We start from the raw sequence: 25,224 nt of genomic DNA on the forward strand, positions 1-25,224 counted from the left end.
ATATATATATATATATATAGGCCTTAGTGGTCCCCTAATACTGTATCTGAAGTCTCTTTCCCAAAATTCAGCCTTAGTGCAGAATTACAGCCACTAGAGCCAGTCCCACAATGAGCTTTCCTTAGGATGTGCCATTTCTGTGTCTGTAGCTTTAAATGCTATTGAGGAGGAGAGAGGGGGGGGGCAAGGTGGAGGGTGGGGGTGTGGCCTTGACCAACTGCCACTTTGCTTGTTTGAAAACCATGATGTCTCTCTCTCATGGGTGGGCCAAATTCTCTGGGCAGGCAAAGCAGAGAAAGGGGAGGTAACCTTTCCCCTTATGAGGCCATAAAGGGAAGATTCCAGATCGGCCCATCTGAGCTTTCATTTTCTCAAAGGCAGAGCAGGAAACCCAGGGCTCGGTTTACACCTATCACCATTTCTAGCCACTGGGGGACCATAGGCAGTTAAAAAAACCTCATAAAGTGAAACGTTCATGCCATGGGACCTTTAAATATATAATAACAATAACTTATAACCTTAATTTTTTTTCACCACTCGTTTGCTGTTAAACGACAAAAAAGAAGAAACACTAGATGGCAAAAGGGTATTTTACAACAAGGTTGAACGCAGCACAGGCTTATGGAGCCGGACCCAAATGCAATACTAAGTCCCGTCTCTGTTGTTTACCCGACTCGGCAGTGTCCACGCAGTCCCAAAGTGCAGCGAGTCTCCTCTGTGTCTTAAGCTGCAGACTGTTGGACGTCCCGGTGTTGGAATCCTTTCCAGTGAAATACAGACGCACTTTACAGCGTTTAGCTGTCAGCATTTAAACCATGTTAAAGACAGCTAACGTTACAAGCTAATGGTAAGCTAACTTTACCTGCTGTGAAATGTAAAGGCCGTTACAGACCAACCAGACGGTCGACCGTTGGCAGAAAAGGCAGTTGGACTGATCAGTCTCCCCGAATTGGTCAAAAAATTGCCTCGGAACACACCAAAGCGACGAGACGTAATACGTCTCCATAACAGCAGGCGGCGGCAATCTGTATTGTCGCCCAAAAAATGAAAACCGGCAGCTGATTGGATGAACGCGTCACGTGCAAGCCCCCAGGAAGAGCGGCAAGCCCCCAGGAAGAGCGCCATGTCTTAAAGCCAGCATGGGCTTAGCGGATAAGGGTGGAACTGCACCCCATGGCCCAGAAAGACTTTTCACATAGACTTTGCATGGCGAAAGAAACTACTATATTTCAGCGGATATTTTTTTTTGGGGTACATCAACTTAACCAGCCCAAACACTTAAAAGGTCCTTGTTTAAAACATCACGTTTTTAACATTTTTAACATTTACTAGTAGCCGAATCCAGAGTTATTAAACTAGGCATTATGAACGCACATAATGGACGCGAGCAGACTGCACTGCTGTGATAATGGATAATGCTAACGCTAATGGTTGTAATTCACCATGTGTTCTATTAATACATCCATGGTATGTATGCTGTAAAGCCTGTAACGTGGATGAGAGATGAAGCCATGGATGTTATTAAGAGAAGCTCTGTTCACGAAACTGCAGGCTAACCGTAGTAGTTAGCACTAGCTAGCTAGTAGCACGACATAATAATTACATCTCCTTGGTTGTCTAAATACATCCATCGTTTATTTAGCTAAGCATGTAAACGATCGGGAATAATGAAAACACAATGTTTAACGTTAGTGAATATTTTATACAATGAAAACGGCGAGTTCATGAGTTCGCCACTTGTATGAGACACGAGAGAGAAGCTCATGAACGAGCATGTTGCTACGACAACACAAACAAACTGTTGCTAGTGCGCATGTCCATCGTGACGTCATGGGCCAACAATGCGGAAGATCCGAGCGCCATGTTTGCTTTATGCGCTTTTGAGCAACTCTCATTGGAATGCACGGGGCTTCCCGCCGAATGCTGTATCCAGTTCTCTTAATACATCCATGGTCACGTGGGTCTGGCTGCTGCTTCCGGATTTTTCAACTGGCCATTAATGGCGACCCATTCAGAATACGATCTCATATTGTACTAAAATAGTTCACCGAAACGTGTTTCTGAAAACATTTTAAGCGAGAAATAGGCCATGCAGTTGCTGAATCTGTCTTCATTTCAGATCAACAAAGGTCAGTTTAAAAGATTTTCGTCAGGTTTTGAGAGGCTTAGTCATGGTCATCCCGCTTACCATTTCCGGGTGAGTCCCGACTGCCCTGTCTCCGACTGAGCATGTCAGGTCGGCCAAAGTGAAGGCCGACAGCTCCTCCAACGGACGACGGCACAGAACACACCGAACAGACTCGAGTCACTGACCTCGCCAGACTGTCCAACAGCCGATTATCGGCCCGGTGTGTAGCTGCCTTTAGATAGCATCACGTTCTGGGCTGTTTAAAAATGCCATTGTGATTCATTGTTTTTCTCAACCAGTTGCAATCTTTACACATTTAAATCGACTTTTAACCGATTCACGATGCATCGTTACATCCCTATCAACCAATAAAACAACAACACGGAGGCACGTAGTCCGAACCCAAAGCCGTTTAAGACGACAAACTTTAATAAAAGTCTTAATGTAAAAAACATAACTCTTTAAAGTAACTGTTCACCTGCCAATATGATAATTCTTAGGCGAGCATTTCGCGTGTTGTTTATTCCTAACCCTCCCATTATGTAAAGGCCTTTATTTTTAATTTGTATTTTGATGTTATTTGATCAAAATTTACTTTTTTAGTTTTTAGTTCAGATTTTTTGGTTTAACATTGCACTAATTATTAATTTTATATGAATAATGAGTCAGATGAATCATCAGAAGCTCCTCAGCTCTACAGAGCACTTTAGCCAGATTTTGCTATCAGAACAGAGATTGAGGGAGAGTAAATATTAAACATACATTCATCAGGTCACCAGAAACACAACTCCAAATTTATGCTAGCTCCATGTCTGCAGGTGTGTAAATACGCAAAAGCTAACATGTAAGCCATATCAACTTTGTAAGGCCTTAATTTGTTAAATAAGTGATGTTCAGCCTGTTAGGAAGAACTGCCACTAAATGGCCAATGGCCATCGATGTTACTGTGAATGAATTTGGTTCATGGTGAGGTAAGGGTTTGGTCACTTACTTTCCTATGAAAACAACAACCTGGTTGTACTAACAGTTCATTCCTTTAAAAATTTCAAATGAAAAACATTGCCTTTACAAGATTAAGCTGGAATGTCATGACTGAAGAACAGTGCTCTAATATCTGGCAATCCTGTTTAGATTGGAAGATGGATTTTTTGTAATTTGGAACTTTAATTTTTGGTTCTCTTTAATACAAAATGTGGTGTTCATTATGGGAAATAGCCAGGTTAGGAACTCTATACTTTGATTGAGAAACCCGGGGCTGGCTGCACTGGCAGAGTTTGGATATGACTTAGATCTGAATAAATGTCACACTTTAGACCAGATATCTTCAACAGGGGGTCCCTAGGGGGTCCTCAGAGTTAGTGCAAGGGGCCCGCCAAATTATGTTAAAAATATTTTAATAAATTAATAAGTTAATAAGTTTCTTCTTTCTTAGCGGCGCCTCTGCAAAATAGCCTCGGGAAGGAACTTGTTTTGGTGGAACGTGTACGTTTAAAAGTTGTTTTAGTCGTGCAACAGAAAACTCTGATTGGACAGATAGTCTAGCTAGATGTCTGGATTTACTCTGCAGAGATCTGAGGAGCAGTTAACCATAGTCCTCAGAAATCCACCGGAGGTTAGAACGCCAACACAAAGAAAGAGGAAGGGTATGGACATTCGGCTGAAATGAGGGACATCCGGCAGAATTTCCGCCGGCACTGGAGCAATCCCGGAAATGAAACGTCGTTGACATAGACTAAGACTGACCTATAGATGATGATGATGATGATGATGATGATGATGATGATGATGATGATGCATGTTTGTGCAACCAGCCCGGGTTGTGATAACTGACCAGATTTATTTCAATTTAACTATCAAGCAAAAACAAGTGTATTTTTTTCTACCAGGACTACTCTGTGCTCATTCACAGGATATCAAAGGCTCCTGCAAACAAGCTACCATGAGGATGAGTTCAACAGGACTATGAACAACAATGGGTGCATGTAAACGTGGCCAATGTTACTCTTCCAAATGGCTCTGGCTCAGCACGGCCCAGCCCCTACATGCCAGCCGGGGCCACCTGAGCTTGGCTGCCTACTCCCCCCATCCATCTCTCTCTCTCTGATTGTCTGTGCATTTATTTTGAGTCTTTACAGTTTTGTGAGGTGTATGTGTGAGGTCCGGGGGTCGTTCAAACACTGTAGTCTATTGCTTTGATAAAAGGCATCACTACACAGAAAAGAGGAGAAAAAGAAAAGAAAAACACAAGCTGCTTTGAGGAGTAGTGTGAAGCTTGAGAAAGCGAGATATACAGAGCAAATTTTTTGTCAAATTGCAAACGGCAATACCATAGAGAGGCTTTTTCACAACAACAACAAAAAAGAACATACCGGCAAAAGAAAAGAAAAGAAAAGAAAGGAAAGAGCGCTATGTTTTCACAATCTTACCAGCTTTTTCAGTGTACCCTGCTGATGATGAATCATACTGTTTTTTGGGCCGGCCAATGTTCACTTGGCCTCCAAATCCCACTGTTGGGTCACAGTGGTGGGGTCTGACCCATATGCTATCTATGCACATGCATTAATGCAGGCTGTTCTCATGAACCATTTGTACGTATCGCTACGAAAAGTTATGTACTGTAATTTGTATATATTTCACGTGTTTATTGCTGTATGCACCACATTGAGGGCTTATGTGTTAGAGGGTGAAGTGCCGTGCAGGGAGGAGGTCGATGTGGATGGTTGAGTCATAAAATGCAGTGCTTTAAAACAGGGGAGCAGAGTTCGTGTCCCAACACAAGACTGAAAACACAAGACTTTAACGCAACTAACGCGTGTTCATGCCCCAGGAGTACTATTACCTATCGATGTCCCGATCAGCCTTTTTTGGCCCCCGATTTTAATATTTAATATCTAATATATATATATATATATATAATATACCGAGTCCCGATCTAGTACTTGTATTTGCCTAGACAGTCCCTCCAGAAAAACGCGATTATGCGATCGCATAATTCAATGCATTATCAGCCAAAGTCCGCATATTTATGCGGGGGCCGCATTTTTTCAAATACGCCACACTTTCGGCACATAAATTGTTGATTTCCGCGCAAAATATGCGGGGTTTGCATGATTTCATAATCCCCGCATTTTCGTTGCAAAAGAGTCACATATATCTTAGCAGAAAGTTGAAAAATGTTGTTTACTTCACACAAGAGCAGCCATTCTCCCCTGTTGCCATGGGAACGTTATGAAGTGACATAATTACGCGACGTGAACATCATCGAAAAGCTGCAAACCCCGCGATGAAGCCATGATGAAACCGCAGTTTTTGCAAGTTCCCGCAATTTCATTGCATAAAATTGCATAAATATCCTGCATATTCCATCGCATTTTTTAAGAAAACGTGCTGCATAATCAAGGATTTTTGCCCGCAACAATCACAAAAAACCTCTGGACTGCCTAGATAATAGAGCTGCACACCATTTTTTTTGTTTACAAAAAATAATTAAGTAAACAAAGTAACTAAAACATGTCTTCAGCTTAATACATTTCATTTAGTGCAGCTAGCATTTTTGTAAAACTCATATCCAAAAACAACTTTTACTTAAGAGTGGTGTAGAATTTACTGACGTGAATGATCGGACCGGGACATCCTTACTGTTAACCATGATCTTTTTACTAATCTTATATTATATTATATTAGTCGTATCGGTGCCTAAGTTAACTGTCGTTGTCGCATGACGGTAACTTTTTGTCAGCCAAACTTAACTGCATCGGCATCGTAACGTCACGGTGCTCTGTACCCGGCTCACAGTCACCTTTTCTTGGCTTAATGTAAATGCCGCTAAACTTAACTGTCATGCGACCGGTCGTCATGTGACCAGTCGGCGGTCGCTTATTTCGTAGGATATCAAAGGAATTGGGGTGCGTAACTTTTCGTACGATATCATATGAACCCATTCATGAGAATGCGTTGATTAATGTGCACATGTACAGTATGTGTCCAAGGTATACTGTATGTACTGTATCTGCGCATGATTGTGTGTTAGTGTGAATGCATGCCATCATAAGAGGTTGATGGGCTGTTATACACACAGATAATGTTCATCCCTGCGTGTCAATAACAATACAGTTCAATCAGCCATTTCTCCAACCCACCGTAGCACCATGACGTAACTGTTTGAACATAATAACCCCAGTTTTCAGGGAGTTGTGAAAAAAAAACGGTTAAAATCATTGCATGTGGGATTAGTGAGGCAACACGGCCGAGATGAAGCACATTAAAACTCATACTGGTTGTATCGTGGAACCTGCTCACATGGACTAAAACACGAGTCGGAGGGACAACTGTGTGTGTGAGCGGCGTGCATAACCAGTCAAGACCATCAGGGATTACAATTAGGAGGGCATCTCTGCTTGATTTTGGCACAGCATGTGGCATTGTTACACAAAAAACGAGTACTATATGATTGTCTTTTCCTGACATCAGTGTCATTATGTGCTTTAGTTAGTCCTGACCAGTCCCTGGCAATGATGAACAGGCTCATTTCAAATGCTACTGCTGCGTTCCTGTCAATGTCGGAATAAGTCTGAATCACCAGCGGGTAGGTTGGAGTTTACAACCTTTTTGTGTTTTCCAGGGTCGTTCGTAAAAAAATAAAAAATAAAAGCAAAAAAACATGCACACATGCAAGATTTTCTTTGCCCAGATAGTTTTTCTTTTTCTTTTTTTAGACGCAACTACAACAGAGTTAGGGCCATGGATCAATACTTCCGCCATTCTATAATGAATGCATTTGTTAAGGAACAAGCATTTGTTGCATAAGGAACTATTATTTTTATTATCCATTAATCCACTGTTTATTTTCTCATTTTTAATAACCGGTTGATCATTTGTTTTGTAAAATGTCAGAAAATAGGGAAAAATGCCCAACACAATTTTCTTAAGGGTTGAAATGATGTCATCTAATCGCAAACCAATTCTCCACAGTCCAAAGATATTCAATTTACTATAACATAAATCAGAGAATAAATAGGAAATTATTTTGCTTACTCGACTTATCGTTGCAGCTCTACATTTGTTATTTAAAAAGCCCTAAACAATCTGCCTCATTAGAGATTGGGTAGGAACTCTGTAAACCAAAGAAGTTTGGTTGAAAAGTAATACATATCAAATACAGTATGTGCGTCATACTTGAAGATTTGCTATTGAAATTAAGTTGCGATTAAAAAATTTTTCGAATGGAGTTTGGTTTGACATTTTCTACAAATGAGAACATACATTGTGTCAAAGGCAAAGCCATGTGGTTTACTTCAATACAGTAACTCTTTCTTGCATATTTCTGACTTAAATAAACAAATGAACATTCTTTACATTCCTTTGGCAAATGCTTTTGTCCAAAGCGACTTACAACTCACTCATTTCCATAGACATTGGACTTTTTCTCAAAATATCATGCCCTACGCTTTTATGAATACTATGGTTTTTCTTTTTCTTTTGTAATGGCCCTAATATGCTGCATAGAGCAACAGCTAAAGTTGTCCATGATATTTAGCAATGTTTGCTAGTCTTCACAATTCAAAAATCCCATGTTTAGCTACCTACAGCAAAGGCAGGTATTGGGCAGAATTATGCTCGTACTTTACTAAGAAAAATCAACTTGTGTTATTCAAGGATTACAAACAGTATTGTTGGGTAGTGTTAACAATGTATGCTGCACGATCTTGCCCAGGTTTCTTACTCAAGTTGCCTTAAGTTGCCAAATTCAGATTTTTCCGACATCTCTGGAACGCCGCATTATAGACTTAACGCTGTGATGTGTGGCTACCCAGAGACTTACAAAGGCCTGTGAGCCGCTGTCCATTAGAGTGAGTGTTGCTGTTAATGGGCAACACTGAATCACAGTATGATGGTGAGGCACTGAACAATTGAGACACTCACCGGATGGATTACTGACTATATGACAGTTACTATACCAACAAATGGGATCCGACAAAGTCTCGCGGTTGGGAGAGAGGCAAAAGCATCGCTAACAATGTCTTATTTTGTGATCAGGAGAGCACCCGTTTTGAGTTTTCCAACGTAGAAGGAAGAAAATACAACATTTGCATGGTTTCCAATCATTGAACAAGTGTTGATAAAATTATCATTATGCCAACTGTACAATCATCAAAAACGGAAGAAAAAAAAAAAACTATAGTAATATCTGAGGTGAGAGGTTATATCCACGACAGTAAACAACAAAACAAACCAAGAAAAGAACAAAATGCTATTCACATGTACCCGCACTGTTAAGGGATGGTTCCATCCAAAAGTTACGGAAGAGGATTAGGGCTACATGTGAAAAATAAATCTGAATTCTGACTTTAAACTCAGAATTTTGAATTTAAACTCAGAACTCAAATTTTTCATGTGGCCCTAATCATCTTCCGGAAAAACTAGACCAGAGAGCTACTCCTAAACTATGGAATGAAGTGACACTCAGTAGTGCTAATAGAAAGTTCATTGTGACGGGCCTTTTGCTGGTTCCACCCCGAGACCACCAGGGTGCCCAGATGCTGACGTATGCACACACATACACACACACACACACACACACACACACACACACACACACACACACACACACACACACGCACAGGCACATGCGCGCGCGCGCGCACACACACACACACACACACACACACACGCACAGGCACAGGCACGCGCGCGCGCACACACACACACACACACACACACACACACACACACACACACACACACACACACACACTAAAATCCATTGGTCAGTCCTCGAAGACCTCCAGGAAGAGAGGAGGGAATAGCTCGGTGGGACACTCCACTTTCATGTGAAGGAATCGGCTGGCGTGGCAGGCGCCGATCATCCGCAGGTCCGTCACCTTCATTAGCAGCTTGGGCCAGAAATGCGCCACTTTGTGTTTGCGGTAGTTGATGTAATGTTCAAAGGCCAGCAGGAACTCCTCCTGGCAGCGCTCAATTCGCTCCACGCTACTCAGGCCTGGCCGATCTGATGACAAAAAAGACAACGGGGAAGTTATCAGTTATCAGTTAGTGTGCTGCAGGAATTTAACCCTCTGAGGACAAAAGACACACCGGGGAATCCAAGCGATGTTTGACAACACTCCAAATTTGTCTAAAAATTTCATTTTAGACATTTATTTACTATTTTATTCATATATTACGCTACTTTTGTGAACCCAAGACTTTTGTTAATTCATTTCAAGCACCAAAACAATTGAGTGTAGGTTTGTTTTCACAAGAGATTTGAGAAATTTCAAAAAGCGAACATCAACTTTTCAGCTTTAGGGTCAAATGATGTCTTTACACATTGCTCTGGAACTAATTTGGGCCACACCTTACATAAAGCTGAGTTTGTTCTGAACAACTTAAAAGGTGAAGGTGAAGTAGAGAGTAGAGCATGTAAGAATAATGTCTACTGAGTAAAGGGAAACTAGGGTTTAATACAATTTGGGTTTTACTTTTCATAGACCTGTTATGATAACCAAAGTCATTTCTGAGATCTTCGCACACAGTGGATAAAAGTTGAATCCGAAGGTAAGTCTGTAAACTAATGATAAATGTCTACAACATACAATTTGGGTAACACCGAAGCCCTGAGAGGCAAGTGAGTCATTTTCTTTTTATGTCTGATATTAATAGTTTACTCTCCTGTGTTTATTGCTTAAGAAGTGGGTCAAAAAATGTTTTTGTCAGGTTCAATTTGCTAAGTTCTTTCATTTGTTTTTCAATCTGTCTAACAGCTGAGGAAAATAAGTTTTGCCACGACCATTGTGTATGTTGTTGTAATACTCATTTCGGTCACAAGAGGCTGAAGTGCACCATTACTCCATGTGCTAACGCCAATTAAAATACATTTATAGCCAAAAGAAAGACATGACAGTAATGTTACATAACTTCCCAACACACAATATACACTATGTTCCTTGGCCTGAACAATTATTGTGGTTAGTACACAAATATACCTGATAGAACGTATGACAGCTATAAGAAATAGGCCCACATTGTAATAAACCAAAATTACCATGAAAAGCTCAGATAATTGTATGTATTTTTGATTTTGTACGTTTACATTAGTGTATGTACTTTGGTTGTGGTTTTTATATAAGTGTTACAGTTTTCTACCACACTCTCACATGTACAGTATTTGGGTATTTGGGTATTTGGGGTTCAATGTAATTTGTTTTTATGTTCTGTGAAACAAATAAACTTTATTACCAGGATTCCTCACTCGATTTCATCCATTGGAATAAAATCAATGATTGCAATCACTGGATTCTCTCACAGCAGCAAAGTACATCCACATATATGCTTTTGTGTCAACTTCTATTCTAAACTTTGATGCACAAAGATTGCACTGAAACCATAAACCAAACTGCCTTTACAATTGTTGACCATCACGGCTGCTGCATTTATTTATTCAGTTCATCTTCAGCAGAATTGAAATTGCAATTCAAAAAAAATGTGTGAAATTTGTACTCAAGATACAGGATCAACTTTGTGTTTTTAATTAGCAATACACTATGTATGTATGATTCTACTCTATTTGCTATTATCCTGACATTAAATGGAATGTTGCATTTCACAGGCTTTTCTGTTATTAAAAGCAAATTGTTGCAATTGTTTTAACAATTTACAACAATTTTTATTGTTTTTTTTTCACACAAATGGCTAACTTTAAAAATGGAAATGATAGCTCAAAGTATTCCAATCCAAAAAATCTTGGTTTTATCCTTTCAGCCTTGGACATGGTATTGATTAAACAGTAGTGGCTACTGTTAGTGTGTCAGAGAGGTGACAGATGGGCAGGTTAACCCCATGTCATGTCTACATGTACAACACACAGCAGAACAGTATTGATCTTCAATGAGATGCAGAGCGTCACACAGAGAAATGGTACTGGAGCCCAAACCAAGCTTGGACAAAGCTCCTCAGAATGATTACGGCGATTAATTGATTGAACTGAAGTTTGGTATGGATTTCATGTCAAAAAAATACGCTTCACACAATCTGTGCAGAAGGGAACAAAGCATTACTTAGGAAAAACCAGCAAGACAAGGGACCTTTGTCATTCTTTTCTTTTTGTGTGTACAGTTTTTTATTGTATTGTAAAGTTCTATGGCAGGTTCTAAGCCAAGGACCCCTTAACTGAGAGAGATGGATCAGGGGCCCCCTTCTATATTTATTGTATAAAATTAAGTTGCATAATAAACATACATTTTATGTGCGTAGAATACTAAGATATTTAAATAATTGTTGGCATGATTTTATAAATCATGTTTTAATGTTAAACATACATGTGGCACAGTGAATCCTTAGGATTAATGTATCTGTGGGTGGCTACCTTATAGTGACTATACCTTACATACAGGCCAGTAAGACTATCATCAATGGTTTTCAGAGGTGGAAAGTAACGAAATACATTTACTCACGTTACTGTATTGAGTAGTTTTGTTGTGTATTTTGTATTTTTCAAGTAGTTTTTAAAATTGGTAATTTAAAATGTACTTGATTACGTTTTGAGTAAAGTATTGTATTTCACTACATTACAAATCCCATCTGTTACTGAGTAAAAAAAAAAAAACTTTGACTAACGAAAACCGAAAGGAAGAAAAGAAATTGCACCCGGAACCACTACAGTGTGAAATGATCAGCGTCTAGGCTGCCTACCAGGCGCCAAGTCTTTCTGTAGGAGATTGAGAACAAGATGGAGTCGGATCAGGCGAGCGATGACGGTTCAGAGACTGTTTCAGTAGAAATGCTAGCTGAAACATCAAATTCTGCTGCCCAAAACTATGAAAATCCTTGGCCACATTTGAAAGACTGTTTTTCATTTAAATTCAAGAGGGCCAATAGTATCATCATGCAATGCCAGATGTGCCTGCCAAAAGTGACTGAACTGGCAGCATTCAATAACTCCACATCTAATCTGCGGAAGCATGTTTTGGTAAGTATTTGTGCACTGGTACTTCAAACGGAGTTTTCATGACTAATTAGCAAAACAACATGTTTCGTGGCATTGCTAATTTTTGTCTAGCACTAGCAACCTGTAGGATAATGTATGTAGGACACTGGCTAAATTAATACATCTAATTAGGTCATACGGGCTACTTAGGTGTGTAGTGCTAGTCTGGGCTGTGAACATTAGTCTCAGTTGAACAAATAGGCTTAGGAAATAGGAAATTGTCACCGGTTTGAATGTAAACGAGCCTTTGAATTTACAGTCACATCAAATGATGAATATCAGCAATGTGAATGGTAAAGGGAGAGCTCAGTTTTTTTGGAGAGGATTGTAGCATGAAATGTCATGGGTGACATGTGTTATGCTGTTATTACATGTGTACACATTTGTATAGATGTTTATACATTTGTATAGATTTTTCTTTAATTAAAAACAAAATAGTTTTGGATTTATGACCCCTTGTCCTATTTTCACTACATGGGAGAGATCCCCCCCGCCCCGTTTTACAGTTTTTTTAATGTAACTATAATTAATAACTAAGTAACTTTTACTTAAAGTACATTTTAAATTAACTACTTATCACTTTTACTTGAGTATCTTTTCATCAAAGTATTGGTACTTTTACTTGAGTACAATATTTTAATAGTTTTTCCAAATCTGATGTTTTTTTTTTCACAGATAATAATAATTACAATAATTTGTTGGATTCATGTTAAGACATTTTCATTTTTGAAAAAAAACGTTTTAAAGTTGCAAAGAAACTCCCTTCATTCATTTTGCCTGATTAAGGTCTAGTACCGAAACGTTGCCTACTATTGAATTAAGTTAGACAGTGTGCAGGGGTTTCTTTTTAACTTTTGACCTACTTATCCCCCTCCGACGCACCTGTCTCACATTATAGATGTGCAAAGTATTTTTCTGTAATGACAAACTTTCAAAACATTTACAATAATTTGGTGGCCCCCCCTGCAGTAACTATGAGGACCCCCTAGGGGCCCCAGACCCGGACTCAAATGGTCAGCAGTAATGAAAAGAACACATTCATCCATTAAACTCTGCAATAGAAATGGTCCCCGAGTGCCTACACTGGAATTTTTGCTTATTGTGATGTCACTTCTTGGAGTATCTTTAAATGCTTCATATCTCTAAAATCAGTACAACAAAAATTGGACATGTTTTCATCACATTGTACTAAATAAACACACAAAACATATTGATCCAAAAGATGTAGAAATGTAGAAACATGAACTAAATGTTTCCTAACACTCTGAACGTATTTTAGTTTTATGAGATATGCTCATTTTTATGAGCAGAGTGTAAATGCGTCATCACAGGTGTACAACGTAATGACACGAGATACTGAAGCCTTAGCTTTCTGCTGCAAAAAGAATTAATGCTCTAGCTGTTACAGTTTTTATTATGGATTCATTTATACAGGATCACGTAAACAACCATCTCCCGCGGCCATTACGGGGAAATTCTCTGTCACCACTGCTAAGTTATCAGCCAGTTTTGGACCAGGCAACATAAGGTTATGACATTATCACCATCGAACAACGTAATGACGAGAAAGACAAAAGCCTTAGCTTTAGGCTGCAAAAGAATGAGCGGTCTAACTGTTATGGTTTTTATTATAGAGTATTTTTACAGTCTGGTATTAGTACCCTTACTTAGGTAAAGGATCTGAATACTTCTTCAATTAAATTTCAATTCAATTTTATTTATAGTATCAAATCATAACAGGAGTTATCTCGAGACACTTTACAGATAGAGTAGGTCTAGACCACACTTTATAGTTTACAAAGCCCCAACAATTCTAGTAATTCCCCCAAGAGCAAGCATTTAGTGCGACAGTGGGCAGGAAAAACACCCTTTTAGGAAGAAACCTCGGCAGACCCAGGCTCTCCACCACTGTCTGAGGGTTAATAGCCTAAAAGAAGACAGAACTGATCAGCTGATGTAGGCGTGCGTGGTGAGAGTCCGGACACCCGGTGCTTACCGGATGAAAGCAGGATGACGGCCTGTAGGAGAGCCACCTCAGAGTCATCCAGGTTAAAGGAGGACAGCGACACGCCCAGGTCAAAGATGGCGTCCGAGACCACGCCCAGGCCGCCGTTCTTCAGCTGCTCCCGCGTGACCGCCATCTCGCCGTTGAGCGTGAGCGTCTCACTCTCCGGGTCGTAGCGGACCGCGGCTCGCAGCGACATGATCTCCATGCAGCAGCCTTTCAACAGGATGATCTGGTCTTCACAAGGCAGCTGATCGGAGGGAGAAAGAGATGAGCGTTGTTAGTAGGGGTGCAACGGATCACAAAACTCACGGTTGGAATCAGATCAATTTGAGTCAAGGATCGGATCAATTTTCGAATCACCACAAAAAAAATTATTTTGATTATTTTTTTTAAAATGCTTGTCATAAAACACAGCACATTCAAGACTGGGAGCGGAGTTCGCTTTCCCGGGGAAAACATAAGATATTCACCCCAGAGTGTTCCTTGGGAGTGTTTTAATCCGAACCACGATCTTTTTCCTCAAGTTAACTGGTCGTTTTGGTGCCTAAACTTAACTGTCGTCACTTTTTGTTGCCTAAACTTAACCGTAATGTCCGCCGAAACGGCCGGCAGCCCGCGGTGCCCTGTACCCGGCTCAAAGCACCCTATTCTTGGGTAACTTAACTACCAACTGCCGCTGATATGATGGAGCTCTGTAGCCGGCTTCACCGCTTTTCTAGTTCTTCTGCTCCTCCAGTAGCTATGACCATCTCTATCAACTGATTTTAACATGCCCCGTTCCCGTGAACAGAAAATTGCGTTGCCTGTATCTTTTTACGGCAGCCTTCCATAGAGATGTATCAGCCTACTTTAAGTAAAAATGTATTTCACGCTATTATTATGGTTAAACTTTGCAATTAATCAGCGGTTCACATGCATTCCGAATTGTGAGTGTTGATGATCTGTACAGACCATGGATCAACTATGGTCCGTTACACCGCTAGTTGTTAGTAGAACAGACAATATACACATACAAATCTATACACATACACATACATACACATCACTGTAATAGTGGAAAAATAGAGGGGGCAGCTTTAAAAGGACAGTAAAAATGACAAATGAGGAAATAAAATGAAATTAACAGATGGTAGGATAAAAAGACGACATCACACAAAAGTAGGTCTATAAAAAAATGTGTTTTGAGAAGTGATTTAAAATAAGCTACTGATTCAGTGGATACCAGATTTGCTAGTAATGGTCATATCGTTGTACCTACCCTAAGAACTTGCTCATCAGCCTGTTCTGCCAATTTTCCCAGCCCTTGTCCCATGTTTCCATGACGACTATCCAAAATTCTGATACCATAGAACCAGAACTGGAATTGTTTTTTTTTTTTTAAAGTGGCAGACTGAGCCTATAGAAAATGTGTAATGTATTCAGATATACAATTTGTCTACATACAACTTTGTCAAATAAGCAGCTACATTTACCTCACAAAACATAGGCAGTTTTTTGGCAAAGTCCACCACTCGGGTTATGGCAGGGGTGATAATTTTTGTAAACTGACTGAAGGCTTCTATATCCACTTTGTTTCCTTCGGGTGTATTGACCATGGACGCTTGACCATTCTCCTCAGGCTGAAACGACAAAGAGAGGAGGTCAGCGTCAGAACCGTCTCTATGTTTGGGAGTAAAGTGGTTTACTTTTGATTTAGTTGGCCATATTTTGCCTGGATGAAAAGATGTAAATGGGAACGCATCACCACAGACATCACATATTTATAGAACAGTGACCACCCACTTTTTTAACAGCTCTGGTTCCAAAAGTGTTTTTCCCTGTTCAATATAATTAAAACAGTTTTAAGTCTGGAACCAAGCCAACCAGCTTCAAGACGAATCGTGACCATAAAACATTTGATTCGGCAGAAAAGAATATTTTGAAAACAGCAAAAAAGGCAAAAAAAACGATAGAAACGATCATAGACTTCAATGGTAGCAGCTCGCTCTAGCTGTTCGTGGGTGTCATAGTCATAGAAAAAATATGTAAGACAACCCACTCCCCAAAAGAGGTAAAAAAACAAAAAGTTCGGAGGGCTCAAAACGTCTACGGAAAACAAGTACTGTGTCCAGCTGTGCTACATCGGGTTAAAGAAACACAACAGGGGCGAGAAAAATAAAGATGTGATTTCTTGTGATTGCATGTCTTTTATGTAGCTTTAAACTTTGCAGCTTCTGGCTAAAGCAGCTAAAACAAGGTCTCCTCTAACAGATTTGTTGTTAAGATGTACATGATTCCAAAAAAAAAACATCCCGAAACACGTGTGATGTTTTGTGAAATTAAATTCTATGAGGGACACCCTAGTTATAATGTGTTGAAACAAAACCTATGCCCTTGGCGGGTGTGGTAAACATTTCCATGGTAACAAGTTCCACCAGAGACAGCACTGTTACGCTTAGGATTGTGGGTAGTGTAATATTTCTCCATAAGGTCGCGAAATTTTTTTTTCTTAAAACAAGGTTGATTTCATACCGACATGCGGCTTTTACAGGAGAAGAAACTTTCGTCACAATCTCGTAGCTCGTGGTCAGTCTACCTCGGATGGTCTAGACATTATGGCTGATAATCAGAATCCTTATAGAGAGCTGAAGTCACACCCTTCTACTTCCAGCCAATGGGACCTATCTTTCGAAAAAATATTAACTAGAGTCAATGGAGAGATAATATTTATTTTTTTTATCCCGTTTGAATTGAGCCATGGATTGATGTTCGTCAATTTTAGAAGAAAATTTTTCAACCGAAGAAAGTCTCATTAGTCATATGACAAACCTATGGCTAACTGAGACTTTCTTCAGTTGAAAAATTATCTTTTAAATTGACGAACATCATATTTGTAATCCATGGCTCAATTCAAACGGGATCAAAAAATAATTATTATCTCTCCATTGGCTCTCGTTCATATTTTTTCTGAATTAAGGTCCCATGAGGTCCACTGAAAGGGGCATGACTTTGGCTCTCTATGGAGTAAATTAATGGGATTTTTACTTCCGGAACCACACTGTTGAGCTCTATGGCACATGATTAAACGTGTTATGCATATCAATGTAAAGTACACACTGTGTCATGCACATGTTGAAAAGGCAGTACTTGAGTTTCAGTAAACATTTGTGTCCTTACCTTAGTTTCCTTCACCCCCGCTGCACTCTGGTCAGAAGTATAGAATAAATTACATGTTATTTCATTAAGAAGCATAGCTTCCTCGACCTGTTGGATAATCAACAGGAATGTGAAGTTTCAATGAGGAACCCGTGTCAAGCCAACTACAAAAGGAAACAAGTTAAAACTGAGGACAGATGAAAGAGTGTGCAGATAGAAAACAGATGAGGACAGAAATCCAAGATGGGTTTCTATGGTGACGTTCAGACTCAGGACTCCCGACATCAAACAGGTCCTCAGAAACACTTGACGACTCGGAAACAGAATAAAAATTTTAATCGCAATTACGATTTTGGCTCCAAACGATCATAAAAACAGATAAATTGGAGAAAAAAAACCTGATTATTTTCCCCATTACGTTTTGCAAGTAAACTCGTATTTTGTCTGTATTCTAAACAAACAAAAAAATTCAAACGAGAGGGAAATTTCACCGTCAAGGTGTTTTCACTGTTGATTTGTTTCACTGTTTCAATGTTTTTTTAAGTTTAATAACTGCAACATCTTTCCAAGGGTCAATGAGTAATCGTTTTAAATAATCGTAATTTAGAATTTTTTTTCATGATCGAGCAGCCCTACTCGGAATTTTATTTTAATTGATGGACGATGGATTACTTAAACAAAACTACCCTACCGTGATGGAATTGTACCATCAGTCAAAACCGAAAATCTAATCTAATCTAATTTTTTATATAAAACATTTCAAAGGGATTTTTTTGACATGTTTTTCTACGATGATACGACATCATTTTCAGTACAGTTAGGTAACATGCTGAAAGTGCAAAAATAGTGAAATAGATTGCGACACATTCGTATGAAGTGACGCGTGTAAAGTGACACAAATAAATACAAAATTGTATTTATATGTCTATGTATAGGATATGTGTAGTTGTGGAAGTAGGCTGTCAAAGCTGTTTTATTCACTTTAAACATCAGATGAAGTGACTCTTTTCTCTAATACAGATGATGCTACATCCCCCGCAATTTCCGCCTATGGGGGGGTCCGTGGTCTATTTTGAGTTGAGCGCTCCTTCACATAAAAACCTTTGGGAACCACTGCCACTGTCTGCTCAAAATTTCAGAATGATCTGCAAATTCCACAACAAACGAGATCCTTGTATAAATACTGTCCTCTCCTTAACACAAACCATAGTCATAGCATGTCATAGCAATGACACCGGTTAAAAAAAGAAAAACATTTCAATTTTATGCTTTAACGAGTGTTCCTTCTGATGGCATCATAGAAACCCAAAATGAAGTCAGTAAACAGTTGAGACGGACTTTCAATCTGAACAGAGCGATTAGACTTTACAGAAAAGAAAAAGGAAATTAGTCGGTGAGAAATCAAAAGCCACAAACAGAAAGAGAGAAACATGAAAGCACACAAAGAAAGCAAGTCATTAGTATTAGCGATATTAAGGGTCATTGCATTGTAAGACATAAGAAAAAGACAGAAATAAGATGTCCCATTATAAATTAGTGGTGCTGAGTTGAGGAACACACTTTTCTCCAGCGTCCAGCTAATTCTCCCCACTCTACAAGGAGATACAAAAACACACAGACATATTAACACAGGGAACAGTAGGACCGGGGTCGGGGGGAAGTGTCGGAGACAGGGGTGTGATGTGGAAGGGGGGTCTGTAACAAAGAATTATGTAATAGTCTGCCGCATTTTGTAATTAAAACCCTGAACGAAATGTGTAAAAAATGTCTCGACAATAAATTATTAGATAATGCAGTGGTTCTTACAAAATTACAAAAATGTAATAATATGGTGCAATATGTAATAACTACTGTATATCAATGACGATTCCTTTGGAGGATTGCTCTGGTGCCGCTGGAAGATCGGCCGGATGTCCCTCATTTTCGGCCGGATGTCTGTCACCTTCCTCTTTCTTTGTGTTGGCGTTCTAAACTCCGGTGAATTTCTGAGGACTATGGTTAACTGCTCCTCAGATCTCTGCAGGGTAAATCCAGACAGCTAGCTAGACTATCTGTCCAATCTGAGTTTTCTGTTGATGACTACAACTACTTTTGAACGTACAAACGTTCCACCAAAACAAATTCCTTCCCAAGGCTATTTAGCAGAGGCACCGTCATTACGTCCGGCGCTTAGCGCAACCCGAGACGATTGTGATTGGTTAACCGATAAACCAAAGCATGTTTTTCTCCCTTCCCGGAATTTGTCTCTAGCTTTGAAAGGCATTTGGAGAAAGAAAATCAAAAAGTAATAAATATAGTCTATGTCACCATGAAATATTGAAATTGCTCGTCTTATCTTAATTTACACGCATTATGTAATAATGAATCACAAAATGCGGAGAAATTCATTACATATGAAGGGTTTGTATTGTATTATGCTATTGGTGTTATTACATAATCAAGTAAAAATGTATTACATTTTGACGTTTTATTACATAATGCGTTGTTATCTTATCTTATATTGTCTATGAGGGGTGGGGGAGGGGAAGAGAGAGAGGGGGGGGGGGGGGGGTGGATTGGAAAAGGCAGGGTAATCAATACAAGGAAGGCCGTTGTGAGAAGGGAAGGAGGAAGGGAGGGAGGGAGGATGTCTCACCAGGAATTTCCGCTTCTGCTTCCAGTGGTTGCCCTGTGCGTTGGTGGCCATGTGGGCCTCCGTCACCATACGGATCAGCTCCCACTCCTCCTGGGTGGGCTCCTGTCGGTCCCACACCGTCTTCTGCAGCTCCTCCTTCCTACGGCGCTCCCGGTTCTCCTCGATTAGCTTCCGCTTGGCCAGCCTCTTGCTGTCGTCCAGCACCACTGGGGAGTGTGTGTGTGTGTGTTGAGGGGAGGGGAGGGGGGGGCAGAAATAGAAAAAGGAAGGCATTGAGAATGGAAGATAATGAGGAGGAGCGGGAGGGTGTAGAAGAAAATGAATTACCTGGAAAAAAAATGCTTTAGGCTAAATTTACATTGCTATGTTTTGGTTTAGAAATTAATATCTTTTGCTAATTTTACACCTCACTTTGTGTTTCAGAGACCGTAAACCGGAGACATTTGAAAACACTTCTCACACGCTTTGGTTTGGAATCTGCGGGGTTGTGTTGCAGTCTCAGCGGCCGCAAACGGAGACCTTTGGAAACACCGACACTGACGCCAACGTTTCTTCCCGCCAGATTGGGTCATGATGTTTTGTTTTTCGAACTATTTTCATCACTGATTCATCGGCCAATTATCAGCTCAATTGATCAGTAAATTTTTTTGTCTATAAAATGTCAGAAATTAGTGACAAATGTGCGGTTTCCCAGCGGCTTGTTTTATCAGTCCGAAGATATTCAGTTTACTATGATGCGTGACAATAAAAAAGCATCAAATTCTCAAGTCTGACAAGCTAGAGCCAGCGAATATTTGAATGAAATGATTAATCAATTATCAAAATAGCTGCCAATGAATTTTCTGTTGATCAACCAATTGATTGACTCATTTCAGCTGTTATTCACACAGTATGCACTGTGTAATTTATTTAGCCAAATCCTGGCTAAATATGTGATGTATGTATCACATACTCTGGCAGGTTGATCCATTCAGCCGTAATCCTGTACACATTGTCAGTACCCCGTTTTCTGTGAGACATGCTACTCATCTAATAATAACAATGCGTAAATGTGCACAGGAGCAGCAGCCGACAGCAGCTCTGTTCTGCTCTGTGCTCTGTTCACAGTCATCATTGTCTCATTAATTATACCTTATTTCACCAACAACCAATCCACTATTAATGAGAATGTTCATTTTTTTTACTTGATCCGTAGATAAACTGGTTGCTATGGACGCTGAGTAAATTAATTGAATGAATCATGTGTGTTAACATGGACATGAATATTGCGGTTATGAAGCTTATCCCGTTTTGATCATTTTCGGTTGATATTATATGATGTTTGCATGGCACACAGAGAAATCATGTTATTCATATCTCAGGCTCGCTGACAGCTGTCTGCTCTGAGCGCACCCCCCCTCTCTTACAAAACGCTTCAGTCAAATATTTTTATGATCTGGTCATTATGAAATGATAAAAAGTACGCTAGGAGCACACTCTCATACACATTAAATATTATAAGAACAGCTGATTTCTGGTGCAGTACACTGCTTCAGTGAGCGGGCGTTTTTTGTGCGTACTATGAAATAGAATCCTGCCGGCGCCACTGGATCTATTGAACACATTAACAAAATACAAACAAGCAGACACAACAGCCAATCTCAGCCTGTGAAACTTACAGTCGGTCGCCATGCCCACCGCAATGCACTTCTTGAAGCGGCATTCCTGGCACTGGTTTCTGGTCACTTTGTCGATGACACATTTCCCCTCGTACTTACAAGCGTAGGTTGGGTTGAGATTCTTCTGAATCGTCCGCCTGAAGAAACCCTTGAGAGCAGACAGGCACAATGCTCAGAAACGCCTTGAAAGGAAACGCCCTGAATTAGCTGCAAATGAGCAGGAGTCGCTTGTGGTACCTTGCAACCTTCACAGGTAATGCAGCGATAGTGATAGCCTGTGGCTTTGTCCCCGCACACTACACATAGCTCATCCTTGTCCAGGTAACTTGGAATGTACCCTGGAGGAAAGAGCAAATGGTTAATATCAGATTTCATTGGGGGAAGAAAAAAATCACTCATTGTACAATTTTTCACGACTGCTGTGGTTTTATTCACTGGGGTGTCTCACATGCTCACGTTTTCAACCAGATTTTAAAATGAACCCTCTGAGGTCCAAGGGCATTTACATATCTTTTTACTTTTGTTAACAATGCAACAATGGCGGAGGTCTGTGCAACCCAAGTGCCCCTTTAGTTCTAAATGTATTAGTTGTTTGACTTCTTTTCCTTTTCACATAGAAAAATGTGAAACCTGAAACAAGTGCCGATCAAAGAGAAGGCTAACAAGCCATTTTATATACTGTATCTACAGTATATTAACTGTTCCTTCGTGTCCATTTGTAACATGTAGGTGCCAACTGGTGACTGAATTATGTGGCTTTTGAAAAGTCACACATGGAGAACTAAAAGTAGGCTGACTCTTTTATGTCCAACAGTACCACACCTAATATTTGCAGTGCAATATCAGCAATGACTTCCACAGATAGCACCGTTGAGTTAACACTTGGCCCAATTTTGGGATTGGGCTTAATGAACTCGCTGCTTTGACCTGTGGCAGACTCCAGGACCAGAGGTTAGCAAACTGATCAATATCTTTTTTGGGGGTTTGTTAAGAATCCTGCATCAGCCTTCTGTTGCTTCCCCATCAATCAATAAGGAACCCCCGCCCGCCTCAGTCAAACACTCTGAGCATCAGATGCACGAGTCCTGCTCACAGACCGGCCACCGCATGGCGCCTTAAGTCTTGGATTTACGCTTATCAGACTTAATTCAGAAATTCTAGATATCATTGATTCATTGATCAAGGAAGAGTCATCACTAATTAACAAATATATATATTTGTAAAAAAAACTTATTCTTCATACACAATCCAGAGAGACAACCATAGGCGTAATTTACAGACGGGATGGGGGTAACAACCCCCCCAATAATCAAAACTGGCCAGTGCAACCCCCCTGAAAAAAACCTATCATACTGTATTTTCTTTACATAAATAAGGACCTTTGCACCACAAATTGATGCAGAAAAGGCACAAAGTGTACCTAAAATCACCAGAATGTAGGAAATTAAATGTTTCTGTGTTTAAAATTTTACCCAAAAGTGGAGATCTCAATGTTGAACCCAAAGTAACGCCCTTGGAGACAACTACAGAGACTACTACAACGGAAGCAATTTCATTAGTCAATTCAAAACAAAAAATGTACAAAAAAATACCCCCTGTGACAATCACAATCGGGACGTCATACCTTTCTGGTGCGCCCCCTGCATCCACTGCAGGTGTGAGAAGTCAGATTTGATCTCAGGGAAATATTCAGGCTGATGGTGGTAATGGCTGAGAGGGATCTCTATGCTGCTATACTCGCTCTTAAACACAGGCGGGCCACCAGCGTACGAGCAAGAGTAGTGCTGGCTGGGTGGCCAAGCCTGCTCCATGCAGGGCGGATGGTGCAGTGGCTGGGGTTCACAGTGTCCGTACCCGGGTCCGTACCCGGTTAGTCCCTTGCCCGCTGCGTACATGCAGTGTTCCCCACCGCCCTGCGCCGAGTAGCCTCCCAGCCCAGAGTGAGGCATCTCATACATGTCTGGTATGCAGTAGTTCATCATGGAGCGCCACAGCAGAGCACCATAAAAAAGTTCTGGGGTCACCTCCTAGAACTAGCCGTTCTTTTTAGCAGGTTCTAAAGTTGCAAAGAAAGTCCTGCACAGTGTCTAACTGTCAAAAAAGATATCAAGTTTAATAGTAGGCAATGTTTCAGTACTAGACCATCTTCAGGCAAAATGCTGAATTTAGCAGGTTCTAAAAAAAATAAAAAATAAAAATCAGGTCTAAGAAAGAGCATCAAGCCCTAAGAATAACCGTAAACGCACAAATGGTTTTATCCGGCGTGTCCACAGACCACAGCCTACACCTAGCAACTGCCCCAGCTGCCACCACACGGCTTATTAGGGAAGCAGAGATTTATGCCGACGGAGAGCTCTAATCTTACACTCCACAAATCCTCAATGTGTCACCGACAGCGGTGATGTCACAGATTAAGTTAGACCTTGGGTGTAGCACCTGCATCTAAAACCACAGAGTGGAAAAACAATTCTAAAGAAAGCGATGAAAAACGTCCAAGAAAACTTTGAATTAACTCTAAAAGCCTTTTGATAAGGGTTCTCATCTCATGTCAGAATGAGTAGTTGTCTTCACCCCGATACCTTCCCTAACCCTTTGGCCTTTAACCTTTGTGTATTAACCCCCGCCGTACTTATCCTCTGGGTATTTTAAACAATATCCGTAAACAAGCTCGCTTAGGTCATGGCCATATAATTATTCCTGCCAACTATTAGTGAAAGCTGTGACACTAAGATGATTTTAAGAAGGGTTTTGTGTTTTACACACAGAACCCTAACCCTTAGCTTTCTTTCACCATTAAGACCCCTACCACAAACCAATGGACAGAATGCAAATAAACACTGAGCACTTGACAGTATTTTAACGTGGAAATTACTGTGATTAAATAACATTCAGTTAAATAAATAATAACCAAAATAAAAATAAAAAACTAACTTCATTTAGGTTACTTGGCAAATCAAATCAGGGAATAAATGATAATTTTAATGATCTGTATTGTTTATGCATATAATAACATGTAAGTATATACATCTCAATGTATGTGCTACCACCATAACAACATGACATTTTATTTTTATTTAAAAAAATAAAATTAAAATAAAACCATGTAAATGTAAAAAAGGTGTTTAAAAGTATGTATGTTTTTATGTATACAGGATTTGTTATCTTGTTTTACAAAAATATGTAATATAACAGGAACTATTTCAAGTTTGATGAGGGGTGTGAAAAATAACAAGCTTCGGCTTCAGATTGAACATATTGTTTCTAACACTTTATCGATATTGTTTTTCCTTTTGGTGTGTTGCTACGTACTAATTGTGATTTTATATTTTATTTTAATTGTTATTTTTTTGTTTGAAATAAAAAATAAAGAAATAAAAACAATGCTTACAAAAACAAAAACTAGATATCAGATTCTGTTTTTACATCAATCAAAATGTGTACTTTTTGAACTCAAATCTTACAAAATATTAAGAATACAAAAAAGAAAATATATATTACATAAAAGACATTATATAAAATATTATATTATATACAATATTAAAAGTATTTTCTGTGAAAATTGTTTTATTTTCTAAGACGTAAACAATGTAAATGGTTTTTATTTGAAAAATCAATATAATTTCACCACAATGTAAGAGCCGCGAGCAGCACGCTGAGTGACACATAGCATGCTCT

General features: G+C 39.7%; 1 protein-coding gene across 6 annotated transcripts in view; it reads right to left on the reverse strand.

Moving 5' to 3' along the window:
- Window positions 1-7,351: 7,351 nt before the first annotated feature.
- The window catches only part of thrb (thyroid hormone receptor beta), a 194,701-nt gene continuing 176,828 nt past the window's right edge, over window positions 7,352-25,224 (reverse strand). For 2 of the 6 annotated variants that reach the window (XM_035993129.1, XM_035993128.1), the window contains 8 exons: window positions 21,787-21,887; window positions 21,550-21,697; window positions 19,892-20,097; window positions 17,278-17,364; window positions 15,594-15,740; window positions 14,110-14,368; window positions 8,793-9,137; window positions 7,352-8,684 (listed from right to left, as the gene is read on the reverse strand). In XM_035993129.1, coding sequence (XP_035849022.1) covers window positions 8,896-9,137; window positions 14,110-14,368; window positions 15,594-15,740; window positions 17,278-17,364; window positions 19,892-20,097; window positions 21,550-21,697; window positions 21,787-21,887 — 1,190 coding nt within the window. In that variant the 3' untranslated portion in view covers window positions 7,352-8,684; window positions 8,793-8,895. Of the gene's footprint in view, window positions 8,685-8,792; window positions 9,138-14,109; window positions 14,369-15,593; window positions 15,741-17,277; window positions 17,365-19,891; window positions 20,098-21,549; window positions 21,698-21,786; window positions 21,888-23,173; window positions 24,433-25,224 lie in introns of those variants that run through there. The other 4 variants (XM_035993125.1, XM_035993126.1, XM_035993130.1 and 1 more) reach the window with 4 other exon arrangements.

The sequence above is a fragment of the Sander lucioperca genome, chromosome 16 (genome assembly GCF_008315115.2).
Source record: "Sander lucioperca isolate FBNREF2018 chromosome 16, SLUC_FBN_1.2, whole genome shotgun sequence".
NCBI lineage: Eukaryota > Metazoa > Chordata > Actinopteri > Perciformes > Percidae > Sander > Sander lucioperca.